At 36.2% G+C, this 26,181-nt stretch overlaps 1 protein-coding gene and 1 pseudogene across 10 annotated transcripts in view; one reads left to right on the top strand and one right to left on the bottom strand.

Annotated features, from left to right (window-relative positions):
- Window positions 1-26,181, bottom strand: part of METTL25 (methyltransferase like 25) — a 155,748-nt gene that overhangs the window by 59,334 nt on the left and 70,233 nt on the right. For 8 of the 10 annotated variants that reach the window (XR_008419711.1, XR_008419712.1, XR_008419708.1 and 5 more), the window contains exons 6-8: window positions 16,100-16,194; window positions 12,483-12,512; window positions 8,467-8,540 (exon numbers count right to left, since the gene is read on the bottom strand). Coding sequence is in view for 4 of the 10 variants with exons in the window: in XM_053895816.1 (XP_053751791.1) it covers window positions 8,467-8,540; window positions 12,483-12,512; window positions 16,100-16,194 (199 nt within the window). In the remaining 6 variants the exon portion in view is untranslated. Of the gene's footprint in view, window positions 1-204; window positions 1,503-2,142; window positions 6,516-8,466; window positions 8,541-12,482; window positions 12,513-16,099; window positions 16,195-26,181 lie in introns of those variants that run through there. The other 2 variants (XM_019455250.2, XM_019455249.2) reach the window with 2 other exon arrangements.
- LOC128775079 (WW domain-binding protein 2-like) lies at window positions 23,133-23,992 on the top strand (annotated as a pseudogene).

The raw sequence follows: 26,181 nt of genomic DNA on the forward strand, positions 1-26,181 counted from the left end.
ACACATCAGCTCAACTCTGGTACCGTCTACCTAGAGACAGCACTGATCCCACAAGGTAAGGGGATTGCCTTCCCACCTCAGATGCCAACTGCAAGGACTAGTTCCCCAGGTTACACACAGTCTGTCCAACCTGACAAAAAACTGACCTTCCCCTCCCCTTTACATTTAGTTATTTGGTAGAACAGTTCACAGAACTCAAGGAAACACATTTCCCAGTTTATTAAAGGATAAGATAAAGAATACAGATGGACAGCCAGATGAAGAGGTGCATAGGACAAGATCTGGGAGGGTTCCAAGCATAAGAACTTCTGTTCCGGTGGAGATGGAGTGTGTCGCTTTCCTGGTAGGTGGGCATTGTGTTTACCAACCTAAAAGCTCTCCACGTGCCATACTATTGGGATTCTTGTGGAGGTTTCATCACATAGGCATGGTCAATTATTAATTCAATTTCCAGCCCCCTTTTCCTTTCTGAAGAAGGGGCGGAGGCCTCAAACTTCTAATCATGGTTTGTTCTTTCTGGTGACCAGCCCCAAGCCAGGAGCCATCCAGGAGCTTACCCAGAATTACTTCATTAGATCAAAAGATGCTCTAAGAGCCCATATCACTTAAGAATTTATAAGGGTTTGAGGAGTTCTGTGCCAGGAACAGGGATGAAGACCAAATGTATATTTCTTGCTACAAATCACAATATCACATGGTTATAAAGATAATATCCTATTGTGGTTTCATTTTACATGATCTTGGTTACTAATTAATATTGAGCACCTTACCCAATGTTCATTAGCCAGCTGAGTGTCATGTTTGTGAACTGAGTAATCAAGTCTTTTCACTATTTTTCTTTATCATAGGTTAATTTTTCCACAAATTTGTAGGAATTCTTTACGTATTTTCACTACTAGTCTTTTTTCAGTTATAGGGCTTCCAATTAGTTTCTAACAGTGGACACTTCCACTCTTCTGAAAACAGTTCTTAATATTAACGTAATTGAATTTTCAATCTTTTATTGTAAGATTTCCAGGTTCATATTTAGTTTGAGACACGCCCTCCCTCAATGTCAGAAAGATATTCTTCAATACTATTTTCTGAAAGTATTATAGTACTGACTTTCATAGTTAAGGTTTTAATCCACTCTGAATTGATTTTTGTGTTTGTTGTAAAGCAGGGGTTCAGATTTTTATTTTTTTTTTTGTGTAGTAGTCAGAAGAATGGTTCACCAAAGATGTCCATATTCTAATCCCCAAAACCTATACATACATTATGTTACATGGAAAAAAGAAATTAAGGTTGCAGATATAATTAAATGTTCTAATCTGCTGACTTTAAAATAAGGAGAGAATCCTGGATTATCCAGAGGGCTCAAGGTAATTTCAAGGATCCTTTAAAGAGGAAGAGGAAGGCAGAAAGGAAGTCAAAATTACAGAAAGATTTAAAGATGCTATGCTGCTGGCTTTGAAGACTGAGGAAGGAGTCATGAGCCAAAGGATGCAGGTTCCCTCCAGAAGCTGTCAAAGATAAAGAAATGGATTATCACTTGGAGCCCCCAGAAAAAACGCAGCCCTGAAAATACCTGACTGTAGCCCAGTGAAACCCATTTTGGACCTCTGACCTCCAGGGGACTAGATAATAAATTTATGTGGTGTTAAGCCATGAAGTTTGTTGTAGGGATATGTTACAGCATCAAAGGAAACTAATACTTACAACTGTGTAAGTAACTACTGTCCTAGCACTATCTAATGACTACCCCCTCTTCTCTCTGATGATCAAAACAATATAACAAAGTATGACTGCTGGATCATATGGTAAGAGTATGTTTAGTTTTGTTAGAAACTACCAAACTGTCTTCCAAATTGGCTGTCTCATTTTGCATTCCCACCAGCAATGAAATGCAAGTTCTTATTGCTCCACATCCTTGCTAACATTTGGTGTTGTCAATGTTCTAGATTTTGATTTTCTAACAGGTGTGTAGTGATAGCTTGCTGTTTAATTGCATTTCTCTGATGACATATGATGTAGAGGATTTTTTCACGTTATTTGCCATTTCTATTACTTTTTATTTCCTCCTGTATCTTCAAACTTAATCTGGGATCATTTTGCTTCTGGCTTAATTCTTCAGTGCTATCTGCTGGTAGCATATTTGCTCCATTTTTTTTTTTTTTTGTCTGAAAAAGTCTTTATTTCACCTTCATTTTTGAATACTGTACATTGTAGCCTATTTTCTTTCAGTACTTTGAAGATATCATTAACCTCTAGCTTCTATTTATGCTAAGAATTTACCTGTCAGTTTCATTTTGGCTCCTTTGGAGATATCTCCAAAGATATCTCTTATCTCCCTCCTCTTTCCCACCTCTGGCTGCTTATGTTTTCTTTGCCTTTGCCTTTGTTTTCATCAATTTTACTATGGTGTACCTAGAATTTATTTTCTTTTTTGCTTCTCCATGGAGTTTGTGTATATCTTAAGTTTCTTGGACTTATGTCTTTTTTCCAATATTGGAAAATTCTTAATATTGCTACTCCCCTATTTTCTCTCTCCTTTTTTCTCAAACTGCAACTAATATGTTTGTGAAACCTACTCACTGTATTCTCTATGGCTCTTAGTCCATCTTTTGTATTCTCCATCTTTGTTTCCTTGTGCTTCACTGTGGATATTTTCTTCTGATCTGTCTTCCAGTTCACTAATTATTTCCTCAGCTGTATCTATAATGCTATTAATACCACCCACTGATTTCTTAATTTCAGTTATTTTATTTTTTCAGTTACAGAATTTTCACTTAGGTTATTTTTTGTATGCTTTGGTGCTCTGACAAAATATTTTTATTTATATGTACATATTAAGTATAGATTTTTTTATTTTAAGATAATTGTACGTTCACATGCAGTTGTCTGAAATAATTCAGAAAGATTGTTATTCCCTTTGTCTAGTTTCCTGAAATGTCTCATAATGGGATCTTGCAAAATGATAGTACAGTATCACAACCAAGATACTGACATTGATGCAATGAAGTTACATAAGGATCACTCATGTTGCTGTTTTATAGCTACACCCAATTCCCTGCCATCTCATTCTTTCTCCCCCAGAAACTACTAATCTGTTCCCAATTTCTATGATTTTATCACTTTAAGAATGTTATATAAATGGAATCACACAGTATATAACCTTTTGAGACTGGCTTTTTTCTATTCAGTATAATTTTCTGTAGTTTTCATCCAGGTTGTTATATCAATAGCTCATTCCTTTTTATTGCTGGGTAGTATTCCATGACATGGATTAGCAGTTTGTTTACCTGTTGAAGGACATCTGGGTTGTTTTCATTTTGGGATGTTATGAATAAAGCTGCCATAAACATTCATTTACAAGTTTTGTGTGAAGATAAACTAGCCTCTGTTGATACTTTGTTAGTGCTAGAACTTCCAGCTTCCCACATCTTCTCCACCGATACTGTGGTAGGGGTGGCCTTGTAACTGCTGGGCAATGGTGAAAATCCTGACTCTACTAGGCCTTCTCTGATGCCATACTGGTGGGGAGAGAGTGTAAAACCATTTTACTGCTAGGTGGGCAGGAAGTCCAAATTCCCACATGGTCTCTGACACTGTGGCTGTAGTGGTGGGGTGCTTGTTACCTCCTGGTGGGAAGGAAATCCTAGTTTCCTACTTGGCCTCTCTGACACCATTCCACAAGGAGTGTTCAGGAACCTTATTACAGCTTGGCAAGGATGAAAGTCTGGGCTCTCCAATGGGTCTTTGCTGAGAGTGGGATCACAATTTTTTATGTGGTTTCTGGCTGTAGTATGGGAGGTTTGTCTGAAGGTTTTCCTATGCCTTCCTCTTTCCTGGTCCAGGTATGTATTTTTTTTTTGTATGTGCCTACTGGCATTTCTGGATTGCAGTTTACTTCAGCTCCAATACAAGGTTTTTAAGGCAAAAAGATAACCCAGAGAACTTCCACCATGTTGCTCCTTGGGTCCTGAGATCTTGAGCTAGTTTGTCTTCTTCTTTCTAAGATTCTTTCTGAGTCTTCTTATAGTTTATAGATAGTTCTAGATTTTTAATTGTAATTACCAAGAAAAATATAAAAAAAGTACAACCGCTCCATTTTCCCAAAGTAGAAGCTTCTCAAGTTGTTATTTTAAGCTTTTCTCTAAATTCCAATGAGTCCATTTCTGTTGCGTGCGGTTGATTTACCTTGGTTTTTGGTCATGTTGTCCTATTTCATCATATGGCTGGTTATTTGGGGTTGCTTGCCAGATACTATATACAGCAAACTTTAGTGATAGTTTGAGCCTGCATATATATTATTTTTGTCCAGAGAGGATTTGCCAATAGTAGGCAGCTAGAAAAATACTCTGAAATACTTTAATCACAGTTTCAGATAATTCTAAGTGGGGCTTTAGGCCATTTTAGGACTGTTTCATTTATGGTTTACCCTCACTCATAGAGTGGATCTAACTCAAGGTAAGAGTGGTGTGCCTGGCCTATGGAGTCCTCCTCCTAGGGCAGGCCATGAACTTTAACTCTTGTCTCACTAGAACTGTTACTTTATTGAAAGCTGTGCTCACCCTCTCTGTCTACTTTGTTAACTGTCAGACAGCTGCCTATTCTATACAGATGCTTCTGGTGAAATGCATCCCCTAGAAGACACAGGGCTTATGTCTCTTGATTCCCATCTTCTCTTAGGTATTTGCCCTGTAGTAGTTCTTGCTCTTGTTCTTCTTCTCCTTCTTTGTTTTTATTTTTATTTTTATTTTTTGCATCAACAAGAATACTTTAACCTTTAAATTTGACATCAACAAAAGATGCCTGTGTCTTTTCCAAGTCTCTTAGGATAGGATTCACTTCAAGTATGAATAAAATAATTTCATGAGACATAGTGACATTCAAGTCCCCACATAAACACATAACTTATCTTTTTTTTTCTAGTTTTACTGCAAATAATTGGCATACAAGTTTAAGGTGTATAGCATGATGGCTTGATTTACATATATTATGATATAATTATCACAATAGGTTTAGCTAACATGACCACATTTTTTTCATATAGATACATTTAAAAAAAGGAAAAAAATCCCCTTAAGATGAGAACTCTTAGGATTTACTCTCAACAACTTCTATATATTGCATAGCAGTGTTATAGTCATTGTGTTGTACATTACATCCTTAGAGTACCTATTTATCTTATAGCTAAAACTTTGTACCTTTTCTCACTTTCCTCCAATTCCCCATCTCCCTACCCTCTGCCCCTGGTGATCACAGGTCTCATCTCTTTCTATGAGTTTGGTGTTTCTTATTTTGGTGTTGTTTTTGAGATTTCACATATAAGTGAGATCATACAGTATTTGTCATTCTCTGTCTGACTTATTTCACTTAGCATAATGCCTTCAAGGTCCGCCTATGTTGTTGCAAATGATAGGATTTCCTCATTTTTTAATGGCTGAATAACGTTCCATTATCCCTTCATCCAATGAAGGACATGTTTCTATATCTTGGCTAATGCTACGAACGATGGGGCTACAGATAGCTTTTTGATTTAATATATTCATTTCCTTCAGATATATTACCAAAAGTGAAATTACTGGATCATCTGGTAGTTCTAGTTTTGATTTTTTGAGGATCCTTTACTCAGTTTTCCACAGTAGTTGTACCAATTTATAATTCCACCAACAATGCACAAGGGTTCCCTTTTCTCCATATCCATGACAAATGTTATCTCTTAGTCTTTTTGATGATGGCCATTCTAACAGGTGTGAAGTAATCTCAATGTGGTTTTAATTTGCATTTCCCTAATGACTAGTGACGTGTATTCATACATGTACTTGTTGGTTGGCCTTTTGTCTATTCAGGCCCTTTGACCATTTTTAAATTTTTTTGTTGTTATCAAGTTGTAGGAGTTCTTTATATATTTTGGACAGTGACCTCTTATCAGATACATGGTTTGCAAATATATTTTCCCATTCTGTAAGTTGTCTGTTTTTTTTTCTTCTGTGTAGATGATTTCTTTTGCTGTATGGAAGCTTTTAAGTTTGATGTAATCCCATTTGCATATTTTTATTTTGTTGTTTGTACTTTAGGTGTCATATCCAAAAAGTCATTACCAAGACCCATATCAAGGAGCTTTATTCTTATGTTTTATTCCAGGACTTTCATGGCTTCAGATTTTACATGAAAATCTTTAACCCATCTTGAGTTAATTTTTGTGAGTGATATAAGATATGGATCCAGTTTCCTTCTTTTACATGTGAATATCCAATTATCCCAGCGCCATTTATTAAAGAGACTATCTTTTCTCCATTGGGTATTCTTGGCTCCTTTGCCAAATATTGGTCAACTGTATATGCTTCAGTTTATTTCTGGGCTTTCAATTCTGTTACATTGGTCTCTGTGTTTATGCCAGTACCATCCCGTTTTGGTGACTACAGCTTGATATCAGGAAGTGTGATCCCTCCTGCTTTGTTCTTCACAGGAATTCTTTGGCTACTCTGACTCTTTTGTGGTCCATATAAATTTTAGGAGTGTTTTTTCTACTTTAAAAAAAAAAAAAGCTACTGTGATCTTGATAGGGATTGCACTGAATCTAGATGGCTTTTGGTAGTATTTACATTTTAACACTATTAATTCTTCTAATCTATGAACATAGGGTATCTTTCCATTTATTTGTACCTTCCTTGACTAGAACTAGTGGGAAGTTGACTTTGGTTTTTGGATAGACTGAATTTGATATATCTGTAAGGTACTTAAGTGAAAGAGGTTAAGAGTGGATACCTGATTCAAGATATTAGTTGTGAGGGGGGTGCCTGGGTGGCTCAGTTGGTTGAGTGTCCGAATTCAGCTCAGGTCATGATCTCACAGTTTGTGAGTTCAAGCCCTGCGTGGGGCTCTGTGCTGACAGCTCAGAGCCTGGAGCCTGCTTTGGATTCTGTGTCTCTCTCTCTCTGCCCCTCCCATGCTCATACTCTGTCTCTCAATAATAAATAAATGTTAAAAATTTTTTTAAAATAAAAAAAAAGATATTAGTTGTGAAGGTAATTCCTAAGAGAAAGAGGATATATTAAGAGACAGGAGCTGAGTATAAAAATATTAGCGAATGAAGATATATGTAGGAGGTGAGTTAAGAGGAAAAACCCTTTAAGTAAATAGGTGACAGACAATGCCAAGTAGGGAGGAAAAAAAGCCTCAGAATGTAACTTAAGGGAAGATAAGGAGGAAGAGAGTCTGGAGAAAAAAACCCAGTTATCAACATTGTCAAATGTGGCTGAATGGCCAATCAGTCTTTGGAATGAAAGCGTTTATAATAAATACCATCTATCTTCTGAGTAGTAAAAGAAGCAGGAATGTGGAGGGCTGGACAGTGTAATTTTTAAGAGAGAAGAAAGATTCATAAAAAAATGGAGACAATTTTAAGTTGTCATTGGGAGAGCTAAAAAAATTTATAAAGAGATTTGAGGTCTCAAAAGAAGCAGGCAATCAATATCTGAGTGGACATAAATTTGCAACATTTTGTGATTTTTTTCAACAAAATCAGTATCTTGTGATGAACTCAAGAGAGGGAGCTAGTTTTCAGGAAATTATGAGAAATTAATTTGTAGACAATTTTAAAGATTGGTAAACATATGGAAAATAAAATGGAGACTGCAATAAGATTTGGGAGTTAGTTACACAGAAATGATAGTTTAAGCCAATGGTATAGTAGATATTTATATGTCATAATTTCTATCAGTAAAAAAAAATAGGTTATTTTATTTCTTACAGAGAAATAATAACTAATCTAAAAATAGTTTCTATCTCTGTTAAGTGTGGATTCATTTTTGAGAACTTTAAAACTGTCCTATTTTAATCTGAAGAATAATCCTATTACAACCAAATGGCTATCAGAATCCTAAAATTGTAATTAGCAAGAGGATATTCATGAAATTTGCCAGACTTGCAAATGTATGCTTGAGTATAGCAGTTACTGAACCAATATTATGGAAAAATTCTCCCATTCCTGCCTCTCTGTATAAGCAATGCATTATTTGGAAAAAACAACAGCAAACAAAACATGTGCAGGGCTATTATTTACCAGTAGTACATGGGCCACAATTATTTATGATCAATTTCTGTTCTCATTAGTTAAGTGTTTAGGCTGTACTGGTTGTGAAACATTTTAAATGTAACCCTTGCTATATGATAACATTATATTCACTGAATTACTTATATATAACATTTCATTACTTCTAAAATTTTAAATTATAACTGACACAGACTATTTTATCATTACACAATGCTTCAGGACAAAAAGGAAACATTAGAGCCCCCACTTTAATAATGATTAATCTAAGATACAGTTGCTGCATACTTCTTTGTTACTACTGACATTATGCTCAAATTCAAAGCTTCTTTTAAAAAAACAGTGATGTTGAATAAATTCACCTAGGCTAAAAATCACTTCACTTATAAGACAACAGAGTTATCCTTATTAAAATAAAATCCTCCTACCATTTGGTGATGCCATAACATTCTTTAATAATATCCTGAAGGACAGCTCGATAGAAGAGTGATTCAGTAGGCAGCTGAAAAAAATGTAGATAAATATAAGCACAAGAAACAAATAAAAAACATATATCGAATCAATACTAGAGAGTCAGGAACATAAGTGAATGTTAGAAATCTGACTTTATTGCAAAACATAGAGGTAACTTTTATAATTTTTCCATTCTAAGTTAAATTGTTACCCTGAGGCTAATACTAAGGAAGCAATTCTGCATGAAAATAGAAGAAACTATAAAAGAAATGGTAGTGAATGGTGGAAGAAACAGCACAATCAAACAAAAATGAGCTAATGTCCCAAATGCAGTGCGTTCAGTTAAAAATGTAGAAATAAACTTTCATGACCAGCAAGATCAGCTCTGGAGCCGAAAAGAGAGCAGTAAGGTAGAATACATGCAAAAGAGAAGTGAACACGGATTTGTCCTAATGGTGGTGGAACAGAGATCGTATCACCTAGGATTCACACCCAGAAAGAGAAGATACTATTGTAAGTAAGGACATGCTAAAAGTATGTCTGAGGTCTAAAAGATCATAGCGTTGGCTACTGTAGAATTGAAAAGGGCATGTCTTTTTGTCCCTCAGGAAGGATATAGGATTAGGTATCCATGAAGGTTTTCCAAAGCAAAGAAGATATGGATGAAGAGAAGGGCCTCAGGGAAGCATGATAGTTTTGAGAAAGTATAAAAGAAAACACTTCACTGAAACAAGGGAAGGGGCACTTAAACTAAGAAACTACAAAAGTCACCCAAACTCTATCCACATCCCCACAGAACTCTTTTTTTTTTTTTTTTTTTAAATTTTTTTTTTTAACGTTTTATTTTATTTTTGAGACAGAGAGAGACAGAGCATGAACGGGGGAGGAGCAGAGAGAGAGGGAAACACAGAATCTGAAACAGGCTCCAGGCTCTGAGCTGTCAGCACAGAGCCCGATGCGGGGCTCGAACTCACAGACCGTGAGATCATGACCTGAGCTGAAGTCGGACGCTTAACCGACCAAGCCACCCAGGCGCCCCCCCACAGAACTCTTAATGACAGTGTAAATAAATCCAATACAAAATAATATCAGCAACAGTCCTGCTTCCATGCAAAGTTTCTAACGAAAAAAAAAAAAAGGGGGAAAGAAAAATGAGCCAGAGTGGAGGGAGGCCAACAATATTGAATGGTCCTGAGAAGGCTAATAAGGTGAAAACCCCAAACTGTGCAATGACTGGTAGTTTTAAAGACAGAGTTCAGTACACTGTACAAATTCCCTGAGTCAAACTTCTTTCCCTTTTCCTTCAGAGCACAACATTGTTATTTTCGTCTGTTTTCAACTAGAATATGTTTGGATTCAGACGGAGTCTAGCATAAAATACAATTTTGCCTGTGTGCTCAGATAGAAAACTTACTCTACTGCTCCTCTCTCATCTGACCTCAAGTTCCTACACTGTGGGCCCCAGGCGCTGAGGCTACAAAAAAACACAAGTTGGGAGCTGAGGGTGAACCATTGTTTCTTGCATCTTCACCTAATGGCACTGACTTCTTAAATCACTGGAGAATGTCTGACTTGCAGGATTTTGACAGAGCACTTGGAAAGGGCACATGTTATATCCTTCCAAGATGGTGGGAATAGTGGGGAGGGTGATTCTAGTCGGAAATGGTGTTAGGAATACCAAAATCCCCAGTTCAGCTCCTAAAATAATGCACTGAAAGCAGACATACTTGAATACTCCTACGAAATTTGTAACCTTCAAAAGGTATACTTCTTAAATAAAATCTCTTTCTAAATGCAACGCCTTGACGTAAGACAAACTCTGATTTGTAAACTTTCTTTCTAGAAGACTGCTCCAAAACATATCATTCAAAATTTTCCATCTCTGCACATATTTTTCATTTGGCATTTTTTTCATCTTGAGTAATTCTTTTTGTAGTACCAAAAATCTCTATCATCCGTCCCTTCCTTCTCCCCATATCCCTTCAGTTTTCTCACAAAAATGCTGAAATCCTCTTTCATATATTGACACCTATTGTTCTATTGACATTTAAGGCATTTTTAGAAATATATTATTACATGAAGTAAAATATTAGTATTATAAATGGTTTATAAAGTTCTTAACTTTTTATTTACTTAGCTATACAATAAACAGGAACTTTAATTTTACATGAATTTTACATGAAACTTCCAAAAATAGTTGAGCTGGTATTTGAACTGAAGAAGCCTAGCTCTGATGTCCACATATAAAGCCATGATGCTATATGGCCTCTTGGACACTTGGGCAGGGATGGTGTCATTAGTTTTTATTCAATACTTCAGTCAGGAAAAAAAATCTTAAAAATAAAGTTTCCATACCTATGCCTTTGAGAAAAATTATATAAACGGTATCAAGGTAATTTAGAAAAGAATGCATATTTATATTGTTATTAAAAACTGGTTAAAGATGACAAAAAACCCCCAAGAAATGCATTTAAACAAGAGATCATACAGAAATGCAATGCACAGAGAAATAAAAACAGGATAGAATAAATCATCATTCCTTAGTTATCCTGAATAAATAAGAGCCTTACAGCTGTTCGCTAAGAGAAAGGGAAGAGAGTTATGAAGTGCCTTCAAACGTGCATTCCTGGGATAACTGGGTCTATCCATCCTGGTAAATACAGATGGAGGCATGTGGGAAGGGAGTCAACATCTCCCCAGCACCCTGTGTCTGACAATTCCAAGAATAAACTGGATGTGGCTCAGAGTTTACTTTCTCTCCTTCACAAATGATAAATCAACCTAACACTTTAATGCATCTTAAATCGGAGGGAGCAAAAAGCACACGCTTAAAGTATATATCTTAGGCATGCATTTTACAGGTCTAGTGGAGATGGCACTAAGCTGGAAGTCAGTACTCTGCAATTAATTAAGGGAGGTAGAATGCACTATTAAACTTCTGCTGTGTATCATGTTCTCATGTAAGTTTGGGATAATACTCAACTTATAAGATTGACTGTAAACATGAATAAGCACTTGGGAAACTGAAAAACACCACAAAAATGCACAGGGACATTATGATGAAGGCTCTTTTCTCTTCCAGATCCTAGGGAACCACTAGACTCATAAGCAGTACAACTGCAAACCAGCAGTTTGAGACGAAAGCCCACATACCTCAACAATATGCCCTAATGCCTTTAAAAAAATCAGCTTTTATCAATTTTTAGATAGGAACAACAAATATATTTAAGAAAAAAAGTTCTTAGCATTGAGCCTGGGCCAGAGTAAATACTCAGTATATATTTGCTGCTATTATCATTTTAAATTATAATTATTTAAAAAAATTCAAATTGACATATTAATGTTCCTTGAAAAGAAGCAAAAAGAGATTTCTAACATTTAGGTACAACAAGAAAAATCCTGTGAAAAGCTTAAAAAGAACAGCTAAAAAAACTTTTAGAAATTCTTAATATGTTTCATCAATCATAAAATAGAGAATAAGGCAATTTTATGGACATTTTGGGGGATATATTTAACTTCTGTTTATATGTGCAAGTCCATTTGGCTATTTCAACTAATGACCAATCAAGTTAATAAGGAAAAAAAAACAAACAAAAAAAACAACAAAAAAACAATGCAGGTTGTGTTTTGGACTGTAGTTAAAAAATAAATTGAATGCTATACTGTGTTTATCTTTGCTCCAACTAAGCCCATAAGAGCCTGATAGTCAGCAATAGCAGTCTTTGGAAATATTCATAGACTGTTTAGTGTATTATGAAGAAATGACACATTAGTACAAGAATATAATGTGGACATTTTCTTAAAAGTTCAATTTCCTTTTTCTGGAAGTTCACTTCTCTTTTAAAGAGAAACTTCTAGAAAATGTACAAATTTGAATAAGAAGAGGTGACAAGAAGACAGGTTTTAAGTTCATCAGCAGGTCAAGTAAGAAGAGTACTTTAAGAAAACTATCCTGTCCATCTGCTGTATTAGAGTAAACACTTGTACTTACCCCTTGGCCAACTGCAACCCGTTCCAATGCCTTTAGAGAAAAAATAAGGAGAAAAAAGTAAGACAAAGACTGCTGGTATATTTAGTCTTATCTTATAAGACTTATAAACACACTGTATAAAGGCTTATAAAAGTGACATTTAAAAAGATTAATTAAGTGATAATGTGTAAGTTTACACATTTACAAGTGTTAATATCATTGAGGAATGTTAACCAGTATAGTTGTATACTCTAGGGTTGATTTATAATAGATGTGTGTCATGTACACAAACACATACACACCCAATTGTATATACTCCTTGAATTTTAGAAAGAATAAGAAAACGAAAGAAATAAAAGAACATGGTCTTGGCTCACTTTTAGCTGTTTAGCAGAAACAATCAAATCCAAATCTATTATTATATGTGTGTATATAATAAACATGTTTATATACTACTTCTAAGTGTATTCTCTTCTAATTTTTTATAAACATATAGTTGCCTTTTATTGTACAAGGTTTTATTGAACAGATTATACGTGAAAATTTAGTTTAGAATAGTATGTATAGTTTTGGTTGGCCTGGTCTACAAATTCAAATCAAAGTCACATATGATCAAGTGCCCAAAAGAGAAAGAATACATATTTTTACAATTTTCTATATAGCTGGTTTTACATTTATATTTATTTAAGATCCAGATGATTTTACAAAGTATTTCCTCATATTTCCAGTAAATATGCATAACCAAACATATATAAAAGATACATCTGAAAGATTTATCATAGTTTCAGTATGGAATAAAGGCTTCTAAAACTTCCATTTTTAAGAGACAAACATTTCTACATTTATAAAGTTTTATAACTGAATTACATTAATATTTCAATATTTACCTTTATTTTTTAAATTTTAATTAGAAAATATTTCAAAATAGAGTAGTAAAATATAATAGATCTACATATACTTCCTATTCAATTTTAGAATACCCATGTTTGCTTCAGGTTGCTATTCTTCATAAATAATAACTCACATACTTTTAAAACTGAAAGATAATTTACAGATTATCCTGTGTAAGTACAATTTTTGCAGAGGCACAAGTTCACTGGCAAGGTAAAATAAGTTGCCATAGTTGTATAGCTAGTTAGCAAGTGAGCAGGAAGTAAAAACTTGTTCTTTGAACCTTAACTTCACCTGCCCTCATACCATTAAGATTTAGTGGGAAAATGAGTTCACTGTATAAGAAGTTGCTTCGCAGAAATTATTTGAAGAAAAAAATTATAATTCTCCAAAGACTTGAACGATACCTTCACCTAACATCTAGAGCCAGAGTTTTAGGAATACAGGAGCAAATTATTACATAATTTTCATATTAAATTAAATAGCAACAGGCCCAGAATAAGTTTATTATTGAAGAAAACATTGATTTTCTTTTACAGTACTGTCTGTGCTCATTTCAGATTAGATTTTTGTGTTACAGCTTTGGCTAACAGGCTGAACTGAATAAAGAAACATGGGTTTTTAATAATAAACTGTTTGGTGTTGATAAAAGTGTCTACTTTTAGATAAGAATAACTAGTTAAAAGTAGTCAATACCAAGACTACTTTTAGTATGTGTTGCTGATGACGGACTTTAGAAATACAAATGATAAATTTTGGTTACGTAATAAAAGATAACCAGGTAGGTGATAAGAAGTTTCTTGCAAACATTAGTATTTTTCTTGGCCAATAAATAAAGATAATGAAGAAAATATATACCAAGTGTTAATCGAAAATATTTTGCAGTTTTATCAAGCTTAAAGTATGCTGACATGATTGTGCTAATCTAATTAAAATTTATCTCTGGTTAGTACCCTTAACAATTTTTCAAAGCATCACCAGAAAGTTCTCCTTTCTCGATCTCTTTTTTTTTTTTTTTAACCCCTGTAACTTTGATTATTTGTGGAAAAGGTCAGTTATGGAGTAAAATACAATTAACAAAAAATACATCAAAAAAATGTTCCTTAGCATCCAAAAAAGCCAAAGTAGTCAGGGACTGCAATGGAGCCAAGGAGAGGGGCATTCCATAGGAAGCTCACATTGGGCAGAGAAAGTTATTAAGTGCAGTGTGGTCTATACATTAAATATTCTAAAATTTATTTTTCAAAACCTCTTCTTTATGTTTCTTTGTTTATTTTTATAGCAAACATTTTTGTTTTGTGGGTACCATATATTCTTTTATCTCTGTAAGGGATATTAATAGTTATTTTATATTATTTTATTTTGTATAGTCTCCATTTCCTCCAAGTTGCTTTTCTTCAGTTTTTCTGATCTCTGTTCTTTCATGTTAGATTTTCCTTATACATCTAGTGATCCTTGGCTGTCTGTTGATAATTAAAATGGGGGTATTGTAAATGTGATTAGAAGTACTGTGCTTATGAGTGAGGACTGTTACTTGTAGGCTTTATCATAAAGGTGACATGTGTCCTGCTTTATTGTAAAATCCCTGATGCCAGCATCATTAGGTCTTTTTTCTTAGGTTAGTCAGATTCCCTAATTTCTTGCCTGAAGGGTATAATCCTGGCTGCTGCATTCTGAGAACTAAGTCATTTCAAGAATTACTTGTCACTATAACATGACCCCGAATAAACATTACTAGCAGATATAGTGAAAGAACAAGATAATTTCCAAGAAAAGCATTTTAAGAGGACTTTAAAAATTATTATTTGAGCATAAATAGATTTCTATGATAATACTAGGATCTGTGACCTAGAACACTGGTGTGCTATTTTTTATATTGCTGTATAAACTGGCAGAGAAATAATGGTCATAGAATAATTAATTTATCTTGGGGTTGGACATCAAACACATTATTTAATCAACTATATTTGAAATTTCTAATGACAAAAAATAACTTAGATGTTTTAACGTGCACCTATTCTTTATAAACTAACATAACACCATGAACAGAAAATACCACAGGTTAAAGTGTTCTAGGTGGAAGGACACAAGCCAAATAAGGCACATTAAAGGCTTTATTTAATTAGATAGTTACTTCCAGGTACCTTATTAATATCTTTCCCATTCTATAAAAAATTAGGAGGGACGCCTGGGTGGCTCAGTTGGTTAAGCATCTGACTTCAGCTCAGGTCATGGTCTCGCAGTTTGTGGGTTGGAGCCCCGCATTGGGCTCTGTGCTGACAGCTCAGAGCCTGGAGCCTGCTTTGGATTCTGTCTCCCTCTCTCTCTGCCCCTCCCCCACTAATACTCTGTCTCACTCTCTCTCAAGAATAAACATTAAAAAAAAAAATTAGTAGACCAAATGATCTACTATAAACACATACAAACATACCACAGAACTGTGAATAAAGCACTGAACTAATTCGGTGTTTAACACTTGGTAGCTGGTACATTTTATATGGTAATTAAAGTAATTATATATAAAAAATTATATGTAAAAAAGTATAACTATAAATTGTTACCACACTGCATGTAAAGTAGATAATGCTGGAAGGGCAAGTGATTTTTTAATCAAAATTTGCAACGCACAAAAGCATTAATAATGATGCTCTGCAAAACTTGGCATTTAATTCATGATATCAGCCAACAATAATAAATTCTGTAACATCTGGATAAAGTTCTTAGTCCAGAAAAAAATATAATCATACCAAACATGCTGACATTCTGGCATTACGACCACAGCACCATCTCTCTTCCTTTAAATAATGGCACATTGGAAATCCCCACTTGTCTTGGGTGCTTTCTGCAGATGGAGGAAAAATATGGATTATTTAAATAAGATTCTTCCTCTTTCAGTTAAAGTAAACAATCTATTGAGAAAGAAAAGCAGTTATTGAGAGAGTCAAACAGTAGTTAAACATGGAGGTAGTAATGTTTAACAGTTCATTCCAATCTGTTAATTGAAAGCATATTAATGTTATGAAAGTGGTATTTTCAACAACAGCTGTTTTGTGTTTAAGCTCTAGGTCTGATACTAACCAATTTGCCAAAATTATTTTTTCTAAGATTTAGCAAGAGCAATTTAAAATGGAAGTACTCTTTATGTTCAGTGTAACTATAGGAAATAAGTAATGAGATTCTTGCCATTTATTGCTGACCTGACTTTCTAAAAAAAAATGATTTATTAAATGAAATTTGGCAATTTATTATAGAACAATATTAATTCATCCCTAACAATGATGAAGCATCAATTATTTTTTCAGCCACTATATTCACTTTCCAGAAAAAGAACAGCTGTATAAGCTCTTCTTTCTTCCTTGTATTAACAGGCTGCAATATTTTCAATTGTGATTCAATTTGGCTCAATTGCATATATGGTTTAAGTAACAACAACAAAAATCAACATTCACGGTTTAATCACACATATCTTTTGCCCAACTCACTTACAGAGTTCTGTACATGATTTGCTGATGTCCAAACCCTTAATGCAAAACTATTAATTACATAGGGGTTTTGAAAAGGAAAACAAATGAGTTTCTTTTTTAAATTGAAGCCTGGAAAATAAGAGCTTAAATTTTATCAAGACTATGACAATTAAAAGAAAAAAAAGAAAAATATAAATTTTCTATTAGGTTAAAAAGTAAAAATAGAATTAAAACTTTGAAAACATAAAAAACTCTTTAAAAGAAAATACTGTTGAAGTAGATTCAACTAAATACATTTCTCTGCTATAAAGGATCAGATGACTTTTGATTAAAATAGAGAAAGTTTAAATTTCATGAAGATCAGAAGCCTGTGAAAGTGGTTTCCTTCTGTTCATAAATTAAGATTTATGATAGGCCTTACTGATAATCAGATGGAAGATATGGACCTTCCTCTGGGAATATAAATAATAATAATGCTAGTGTTTATACAGCACTTAATATTGTGAGGCACTATTGCTTTAACTGCTTTAAATGTATTAACTAGTTTTAGTCCCTACAGCAATTCTATGAGGTAGGTACAGTACTATACGCATGGTTTAGCTAGGGAAACTAAGCACACACAGGTTAAGTAAACTGCCTAAGTTGCAAAATATATCACATGGTGAGGTAGGATTTAAACCTAGGCAATCGGGACTCCAGAGGCCATGCTCTTAACCACCAAGCTATATAAACAACTTCAATTACAAATGCATAGGACTTGTGGAGCCCTTGAAGCCTATCCAGGTCCTGGGGATCCTTGGACTACTTCCTCTATTTCCTAGATGACCTGAAATAGCAAGTTGAGTTTTATTTAAGGTTTTACAATTTTACTGAGATGTGATTACTGCTAAATGAAAGAATAACTGTAAAGTTTTTTTTTTTTTTCTTATAACCAAAAAGAGAAATATCTAGAGCTTACTGTAAAGGGTAAGGGGCTAGAGAGATGGGTTTGTGCTATTTTATTAAGAATAGTTAGGAAACATGCTAACCAATAAAATAGTTGGGTCTTCCCTGTCGCCCCCCTCCATCCCACATCCATTCTCTTCCTGTAGACAGGAATAGAGATTAAATGCATGATGGGATTAGTCCTGGCAGTCTTTAGAAAGACAGTGGTGAAGCTGTGAGTGTGTGGTAGGGAAGAGAGGGGTGGGAATTATTCAGAAGAATGCAGAGTTTTGGGATTCCCAATTGATTTCTAGTAATAAAGGGAAGATGAAGGCAGGAATACATAGGATTCCTGGTATCCCTCTCTATTTTAGATGACACAAACATGGAAGCCAGCAGAAAAGACTTCTGAACACATGGGGCTGTCATTAGAAAACTGGAGGCTAATAAAAGATGGTCTTTACTTCACACATGTTCACTAATTTGTGCTGATGAAGGTGGTGAGAGTAGAGAAAGGTTATGGTGTTCCTTAGGGCTCATAAACCTATTCTTTACTCCCACAATAAAGGCCTATATAGAAGGGTAATTTTTGTGTATAAGAGAGCTTCCTCTCCAACCCTACATTAACTGTAGTGGGAGAAGGACAGTCTTACTCAATGTATATGGCTCCCTGAATCCCTAGCCAAAACACCTAAGATCCTAGGGCAGTTTATAGAACTGCCAGCCTTGGCTCAGGGCTATGTGAAATGCCATTAAAGCCTCTCTCCTTTGGACACCTGGTGGTTGTGGAATCTCCTTGAAGTTTTCTGAATCTACATCACAGTTTCCTCTGTGACTGAGGTCATGGTGGCCTCACAGTTCTGCTCATTTTTTAACAAAGAGCAAACAACTGATACAGAGACAAGACACCCTCAAAGTCAAAGAAAGCCTTTCATGTGCAGGTTCAATATTATCTTTGGACCCTATTTCACCAGCTTCATTCTGACTGCAGTGAAGAATGAAGCTCCCTTCTATGTCCTGAATCTAAGTCACAGAGTTCACTGTTTCTATTGTTATATATTTATCTCCTATTTAACTGTGTTCATAAATTCAGATCTAGTCAAAGTGAGCTTTAACCACCTTTATCAGTTATTTCCCCGGGGATCACTTTTATGCTATCTTTAAATGATAGTTTTAGAATAGATAAAGTCTCCTTTTTTTTTTTTTTCATCTATCCCATTTCTTCTCTGTTGGCTTTAGAAATCCATCCATCTCATAAAAGTAGAGATTCTACTAATTTTTCCTTCTTATGTTAATAATATTACTATCTACTTAACTAAACAAGTTTGAACTTTAGAACCATCTTCTATTATTCTTTCCTTTAATCCCCCAGTTCTTTTAGTTATATCCTTAATTATATCCTTAAACATATCCTCTTATTTTTTTTTTAATTTTTTTAATCTTTATTATTTATTTTTGAGAGAGAGAGAGAGAGAGAGAGAGAGAGAGAATGAGCAGGGGAGGGGGCAGAGAGAGAGGGAGACATAGAATCCGAAGCAGGCTCCAGGCTCTGTGCTACCAGCTCAGAGCCCCATGCGGGGCTCGAACCCACAAACCGTGAGATCATGACCTGAGCCGAAGTCGGACACTTAACCGACTGAGCCACCCAGGCGCCCCAAACATATCCTCTTAATTATACCTTCTTTTCATTTTCAGTCTTCATTAGCTTTTGACTAGGTAAATGTAATACCTACTAATTCTTTTTCTTTTTCCTTTAGTCTTGTCCATCCTTTACATTAAGAGTAACATTATCTTTCTAAAATAGACACATCTAACCATGTTACTCCAACAGCTCTTGCTTCCCTCACCACTAGCATCTATGAGATAAAACCCAGTACTTTTCTTACTGTGAATTTCAGGAGGTTCTGATGCTCCCTCTTTATAACATTCTCTTTCTCTGGTTCCATGATACCATGCTCTCTTATTTGAGGTCTGATGCTCATCATATCCCCTGACAGTTTGTTATTTTCTGTCTATTAAATTAGACATAAGGATTAATGCATAAGAATTAATCCTACCTCACCCTTTATACTTTTTTGAGGAAAGATTTTGCAAACTCAAGTGCTTTCAGTTGGTAAATAAGTGTGTGAAGCAGCTAGATACAATAAAATAGGTAATCATCAATTTTCATGGTAACCAAGTATCACATTTGCCCAGTCTTACTGCTATTTAAAGAACAATTGGAGCGTAACACAACTGTCAAAATTGCCAAAAATGGGCCCATGGGCACTATCAGAGCCAGTGTGCAACCCCTATTCTATCTGTGTGCTTTCCCTAGGCAGCCTTACCTATACCTCAATTTACACTGACAATTCCTGGATTAATTTCCTAGGTCAGCTATAACAAATTACCATACACTTGGTAGCTTAAAACAACAAAAAGGTATTCTCTCACTGTTCTGGAGGCTAGAAGTCTGAAATCAAGGTATGGGCTGGGTCATGCTCCCTCTGAGGCTGTAGGGAAGAGCCTTTCCTTGCCCTTTCTTAGGATCTAGTGGTTGCTGACAATCCTTGGCATTTCAGGGCTTGTGGCTGTACCACTCCAGTTTCTGCCTCTGTCGTCCCTCTGGGTCTCTGTGTATCCTCTCCTCTTCTTATGAGGACACTAACTATTGGATTTAGGGTCCACCTTATTCCAGCATGACCTCATGTTAACTAGTTACATCTATAAATACCCTATACCTAAATGAGGTCACATTCTGAGGTTCTGAGTTGACACGACTTTTTGGGACACACTATTCAACCTACTCCAATTCCTAAATTATATCTTCAACCTCTTCTCTAAGATCTAATTCTGATCACCAATAGCCTAACCACCAACTCCAAATGGATGTTTCATTGGCACCTGATAATCAACATGTCCAAAATCTAAATAACTGAATGACACAAAACCAGATGTCCTAAAGTTTCCTATTTCGGTGACTGGCATCAACATTTACTCATTTACATGAGTCAAAAAGCTCAGGAATCTTTTCACTTTCCCATATATAGCATGTTTTAGAAATTCCAGCTTATTTTTCTCCTAAATGTTCCTCAAATCCATTAATATTTTCTATTTCCACCATCCCAAACTACCTGCACTGCTATGAAAGCCTCTTGATTGGTTACCAACACCCACTCTTGCTCCTTATTTCAGTTTTAATACTGCAAAGTGATATTTTAAAATATAAACTTCATCAGTTCCCTTCCCCGCTTAATAGATCCTTCTTTTCCTTTCAAGATTAAAAGCCAAGAAACAGACACTTAACAATAGAGAACAAACTGATGGTCACCAGAGGGGAGATGGGTGGGAGGATAGGTGAAATAGGTGACAGGGATTAAGGAGAGCACTTGTTTTGATGAGCATCAGGTGATGTATGGAAGTGTTGAATCATTATATTGTACACCTGAAACTAATATTACATTGTACGTTAACTAACGGGGATTTTTAACTAGAAACTTAAAAAAACACAAAAAACAAAAAAACATTAAGACTCTGTTCCTTAACTATATCTGCTTGTGCCTACCTCTCCAGCTTCATTTCATACCTTGTTCTCTGTTTCAGCCTTTTGTTCCACTTACCGTTCTCTAAACTGGTAAAATACCTATCTCAAAGCTTTGGAATTTTCTATGGTAAGCCATAAATTTCCACACTATATCCCATGATTCTCCTACACCTATATCTTGTAAATAGCCCCTTTGTAAGTAAACTCATTTCAAATTCTTCCAATGATGCAAACCCTCCATCTACTTACTGTTAACTTCCTGACCGACACCCATTTCACTTAGAATAAGACTTGTAATATCCTATGCAGCTCTACGTGATCGATACTCTCCACCCAGAGCTATTGCCTCCCTGAGCTCCTCTCCTACTGGTCTTCCTCATGTCCACTCTGGCTTCTTACTATTCGTCAAATATGTCAGTTTATTCCACTTGTGTGGAATGATTTTCCCCCAGCTACTCACTTGGTGACTCACTTACCTTTTTCATGTCTTTGCTAAAATCTCACCTTTTAATGAAGTTTCTCCTGACCCTGTATTTAATTTACTTACTTAGATTGTTTATTATTTATTCTCCTCCTTCTATTCTCATCCAATGTATTCTTTTTTTTTCATTTGAGAGAGAGAGAGAGAGAGAGAGAGAGAGAGAGAGAGAGAAAGAGCGCGCATGAGTGAGGGAGGGGGCAGAGGGAGACAGAATCTTAAGCAGTCTCCATTCTGACACAGGGCTTGATCTCATGACCCTGGGATCACAACCTGAGCTGAAATCAAGAGCTGGATGCTCAAATGATTGAGCCACCCAGCCACCCCCGTATCCAATGTATTCTTGATCTGAACTTTTATAACTATTTCCTAAATAGTCTCCCTGTCCCTGATCTAGCTCCATGTCAATCTATCCTCTCTACATCCCCAAATCACTACCTTTCAGAAATGTAGATGAGTATATGCAACTCCTTTGCATTAAACCACTACACAAGAGATATTTTTATGGAACAAAATGTATTTTGTTTCCCACTGAATAATATTCTGACACCTCAGCACAGCATTCCTGGCTCTCAATATCTGGTCCTAATTTGCTTTTGACCATATTTTCAGTTTCTAATACCATCACCTTCAACTCACTCTCAGATACACATCTACATGGACTTATTTCACTCAGAAAAAGCCACAGTTTCTGCCTCTATGTTTCTTCTCCAGAAGTTCTCAAAATGTCCTTTCCTATCTCAGTCATTTTTCTAAATGAAGACCAAATATTGCCTCTTTTAAAAATCTTTCTCTTATCCCTTAGTTATGAAAAATTATTCTCTCTTCTAGTCTTAACAGTATTTGGTTTATACATCCATCATTTATCACTTCTTTCATCCATTTTTTAAAATAATTCACAGTCATAGTTGATTAAGGTCTATGGGCCAGGAATATATCACTCTCAGATATGCATGAAAGTTCTTTGTAATTGCTTCTTAATTCCTCACTAGATCACCAGCTTCCCTAAGGGGAAAGAGAGTGTCTCACTTATCTGACATCATCTAGTGTCTCCTACAGAACTTTGTTGAATTGAGTAAAAACAATTAGATAGATGAACCAGTATTATATACATGCCCTCATTATATTTTGGAAAAAGAGATATTCTTTTTAAGTTTCTTTAAACCTAAATGAAATTTGAGTGGAATGATTTTATCTGGGAAAAAGAAACAGGTGTTATGCTTTTAAATATATAAATTTTTGTCACCAAAGTTAATAATCTTAATTTACATTACACCTCCCTAAATAGAGGGTTTTAGAATCTTATTTAAAATCACAATAACCATTACTGAAATACATAAAAGGTTGGGGGGTAGGATAGAAAAAAACATACGGGCCTTTCCCAAGAGACTATGGTACTCAACAAGAATCACTCGCAGGGTGGCAGAATGATCGTCAACAACACTGAGAGCATCCTAATGTTTTAATACTGTGTGGAACTTACGTTCAAAGACATGAAGAAGGTGCCTGTGGCCTTCAAAGAGACCAAGAAGTCCTTCATGGTGCTGTTTTATCTGATGAAGGACTGTGAGATCAAGCAGCCTGTGTTTGGTGCAAACTACATCAAGAGGACAGTGAAGGCTGGAGCAGGAGGTGGCTGGGAAGGCTCTGAGACATACAAGTTGACCTTTATGGTAGGGAGTGCCATCATGTTTGGACAACAGATACTGCAAGTGGCATCTCAAGCCTCCCAAGGTGAAGCCCCCAAAATAGAGTCTATGGGTATTCCTTACATGCTCAGTGGGACCTAGGTCTTTCCCCTGTCAATGGAATGTATCCACTGCCCCCACTTGAGGTTCCAGGACCTCCCATGATGGATGGGGTCATGGGTTATGTGCCCCATCCTAGGCCCATGGAACCTCCAGTCAGCAGCCCTGAAGTCCCCTCCACTCCTGGAGCTGAAGGTAAAGCTGCAGAAGCGGCTGCCAGAGACTATTACAATCTGGGTAACCCACATGATGTCTACACTCCCACGAACCAGCTTCGGCCACCTTCCTACTACCCGTCTCCCCATGGAAGAAGAACCAGCATACCCTTCCTGCTCCTGCCTCCCACCCCTGCTCACTCTTCCCTACCCTTCCTTCCCCTTGGGACTGAGAGGTGATGGAAGGGCCTTGTTCTTCCTCCAGGTCTGATTATAAACCACTTCCTAGGGACTGGTGTTGAGGGAAAGGGGGCCCCTTGACTCGGGAGCCATGCCTCCCAGCTTCTCAGGCTAGCCCAGAGCCCACGGCACTGCTTGGATGCACTTCCCTCTCACCATCCCTGGTGCTCTCCTCAGGACCATGGGTGATCATCTCGTTCCTGTCTTGCTCTGGTAGCTTCTACTCACAGAGGGACTTTCTGGCCACCTTGTCTACTCAGTACAGCTCCCTCATTTGAGAATCTACGTTATATTCAGCCTTGTGAGCTCCCTCAGATCAGCCTCGTATGTCTTCCTGAGGGCCTCTGCCAGGCCCCCTTCACGTTCCCTTCACTCTGGTCTGTGCCTAACCGTGAAAGGCCACCTTTTCAGTGGACTGTCAGCCCTCATTCCTATCCCAGCCTGCCTCCAGCCCGTCACACTCACCTTCCCCTCCCTGACCTGTCCTTGGTCATTTGTTGCCACTGCATTGTGACTTTTGGAACTTTAACACGAGCTTCCAGGCGGTGGGTGCCATCAATGCCAGGCCGCAGCAACAGGGAGGGAGCCCACTGCTTCCCTCCTAGTGCTTTTGGCATTTGTTTCTCTTTGCCTTCTTGCTTTTCCCTCTAGAAGGAACTTCCCAGACTGGAACTGGAGAATGAATGTTCATCCCACTATGACATCTGAGGACTGCTGGATGGGCTGGAACAAAGGCTCCTGACCCCTGGGGCCTGGCCTGAGCCTGTGTGCTGACCATGGCTTCTTACCAGCCCCTCACCCTGACCTCTTCCCTTTAAGTTTCATGCCTAATTGGTGATATACCCCCTAGAGGCACTAAAATTTGCTCTCATTTGCTTCTGGACTGGCCGTGAAGTGAGGAGATGGTTATTTAAAGAGAATTGCGTTTACTTGACAAAACAACCAGTTAATATACTAATGTGAAATAAGCCTTGTTTGCACCTGGATGTATTTACTGAAAATGCGAAGTAGTAAAATGAAGTGACTGGGTGGGGGGGTGGGGTGGGGGGGAGAATACATAAGGTAAGTGATTTTTGAAAAATTGTGGTTTGATCACCATATACCTCACCCTCCTCTCTCTTGTGTAGTTTCTTTTACTGTTCATAACCTGACATTACATTTCTACTTATTTGTTTTCCAATTGCCTGATGCCTTATTAGAATATAAGCTTGATAAGGGTGGGGGCTTTGTTTTGTTCAATCTTGTATCCCTAGTACTTAGGATAGTGACTAGCATGTGATAGACACCCAATAAGTATTTCTTATATGAATGAAAAAAAATTACAAAATCCTGGAGTAAACCAAACTAAAACTGGGCAAGATTAACATGACTACCTGAAACAACAACATATAAATGAAGATACAATTTACACCCCAGAGAGGAGAAATTGACATCCTAAAGACAACAATTCTCTCCATAATGATCTTTAAATTCAATGCACGACAATTAAAATCCCAACAGATTTTTTCATGGATCCTAACAATCTAATTTAAAACCCATTCAATACATGAATCATCTAAATCAGCTTTTACTTTGAATTTGGTCAGCAAAGTTTATTATGCCCATATATTATAAAGAAAATGAACTAATTTTAAAATCATTTTTTCTAAGCACAAAACATTTTGCAACTTTCCATATAAATTTGCATTATAAACTACACATACTTTAATCCTAAATGAAAGACTTAAGTAAATTTTTCTACTTAAGCCTTATTAAATGTTTGATGTGATCAGCATTTTGATTCTCCTTGAGCAAGCTGTTTGGATAAATAAAATATTTCTTCTCCAAACATTGAAGTGGCTCCAAATTGCTAATATTTCATATGTACTTTTAATATTAACTATCTCCTTCCTATGTTTTTTTTGCATCCATACTACAAATATGACAAAGAGCTCTAGTAAAATATGAAACAAAGATGCCTATTGTTTGACTTTCCTAGTTGGTATTGTTCACGGAGTGTGCACTGACATGCCATCTGTAATTGACAACCCCAGACAATGGATGGACTGCTGTCATCAATCCTTGCTTAACTAAAATCTCTTCTTTTGTGAAACTCATTCAGTAATCCTGTACTTGGTCTCTAAAATGAGTAAAATTGTATTTGTATGTCTTTTCGTTGAGAGAGTAATTAAGTAAAATTGTCACTTTTAAAAATACATAAAGTCAAACCCTTTTGAAAGAGAAAATGCATGAGGTTAGCTAAGAAAACTCTGAAAAAAATGAGAACTTTGGGGGACTTCCTCTACCAGATTTCAAAG

Source organism: Panthera pardus, unplaced genomic scaffold (genome assembly GCF_024362965.1).
Source record: "Panthera pardus isolate Hobbes unplaced genomic scaffold, ASM2436296v1 HiC_scaffold_6, whole genome shotgun sequence".
Classification (NCBI taxonomy): domain Eukaryota; kingdom Metazoa; phylum Chordata; class Mammalia; order Carnivora; family Felidae; genus Panthera; species Panthera pardus.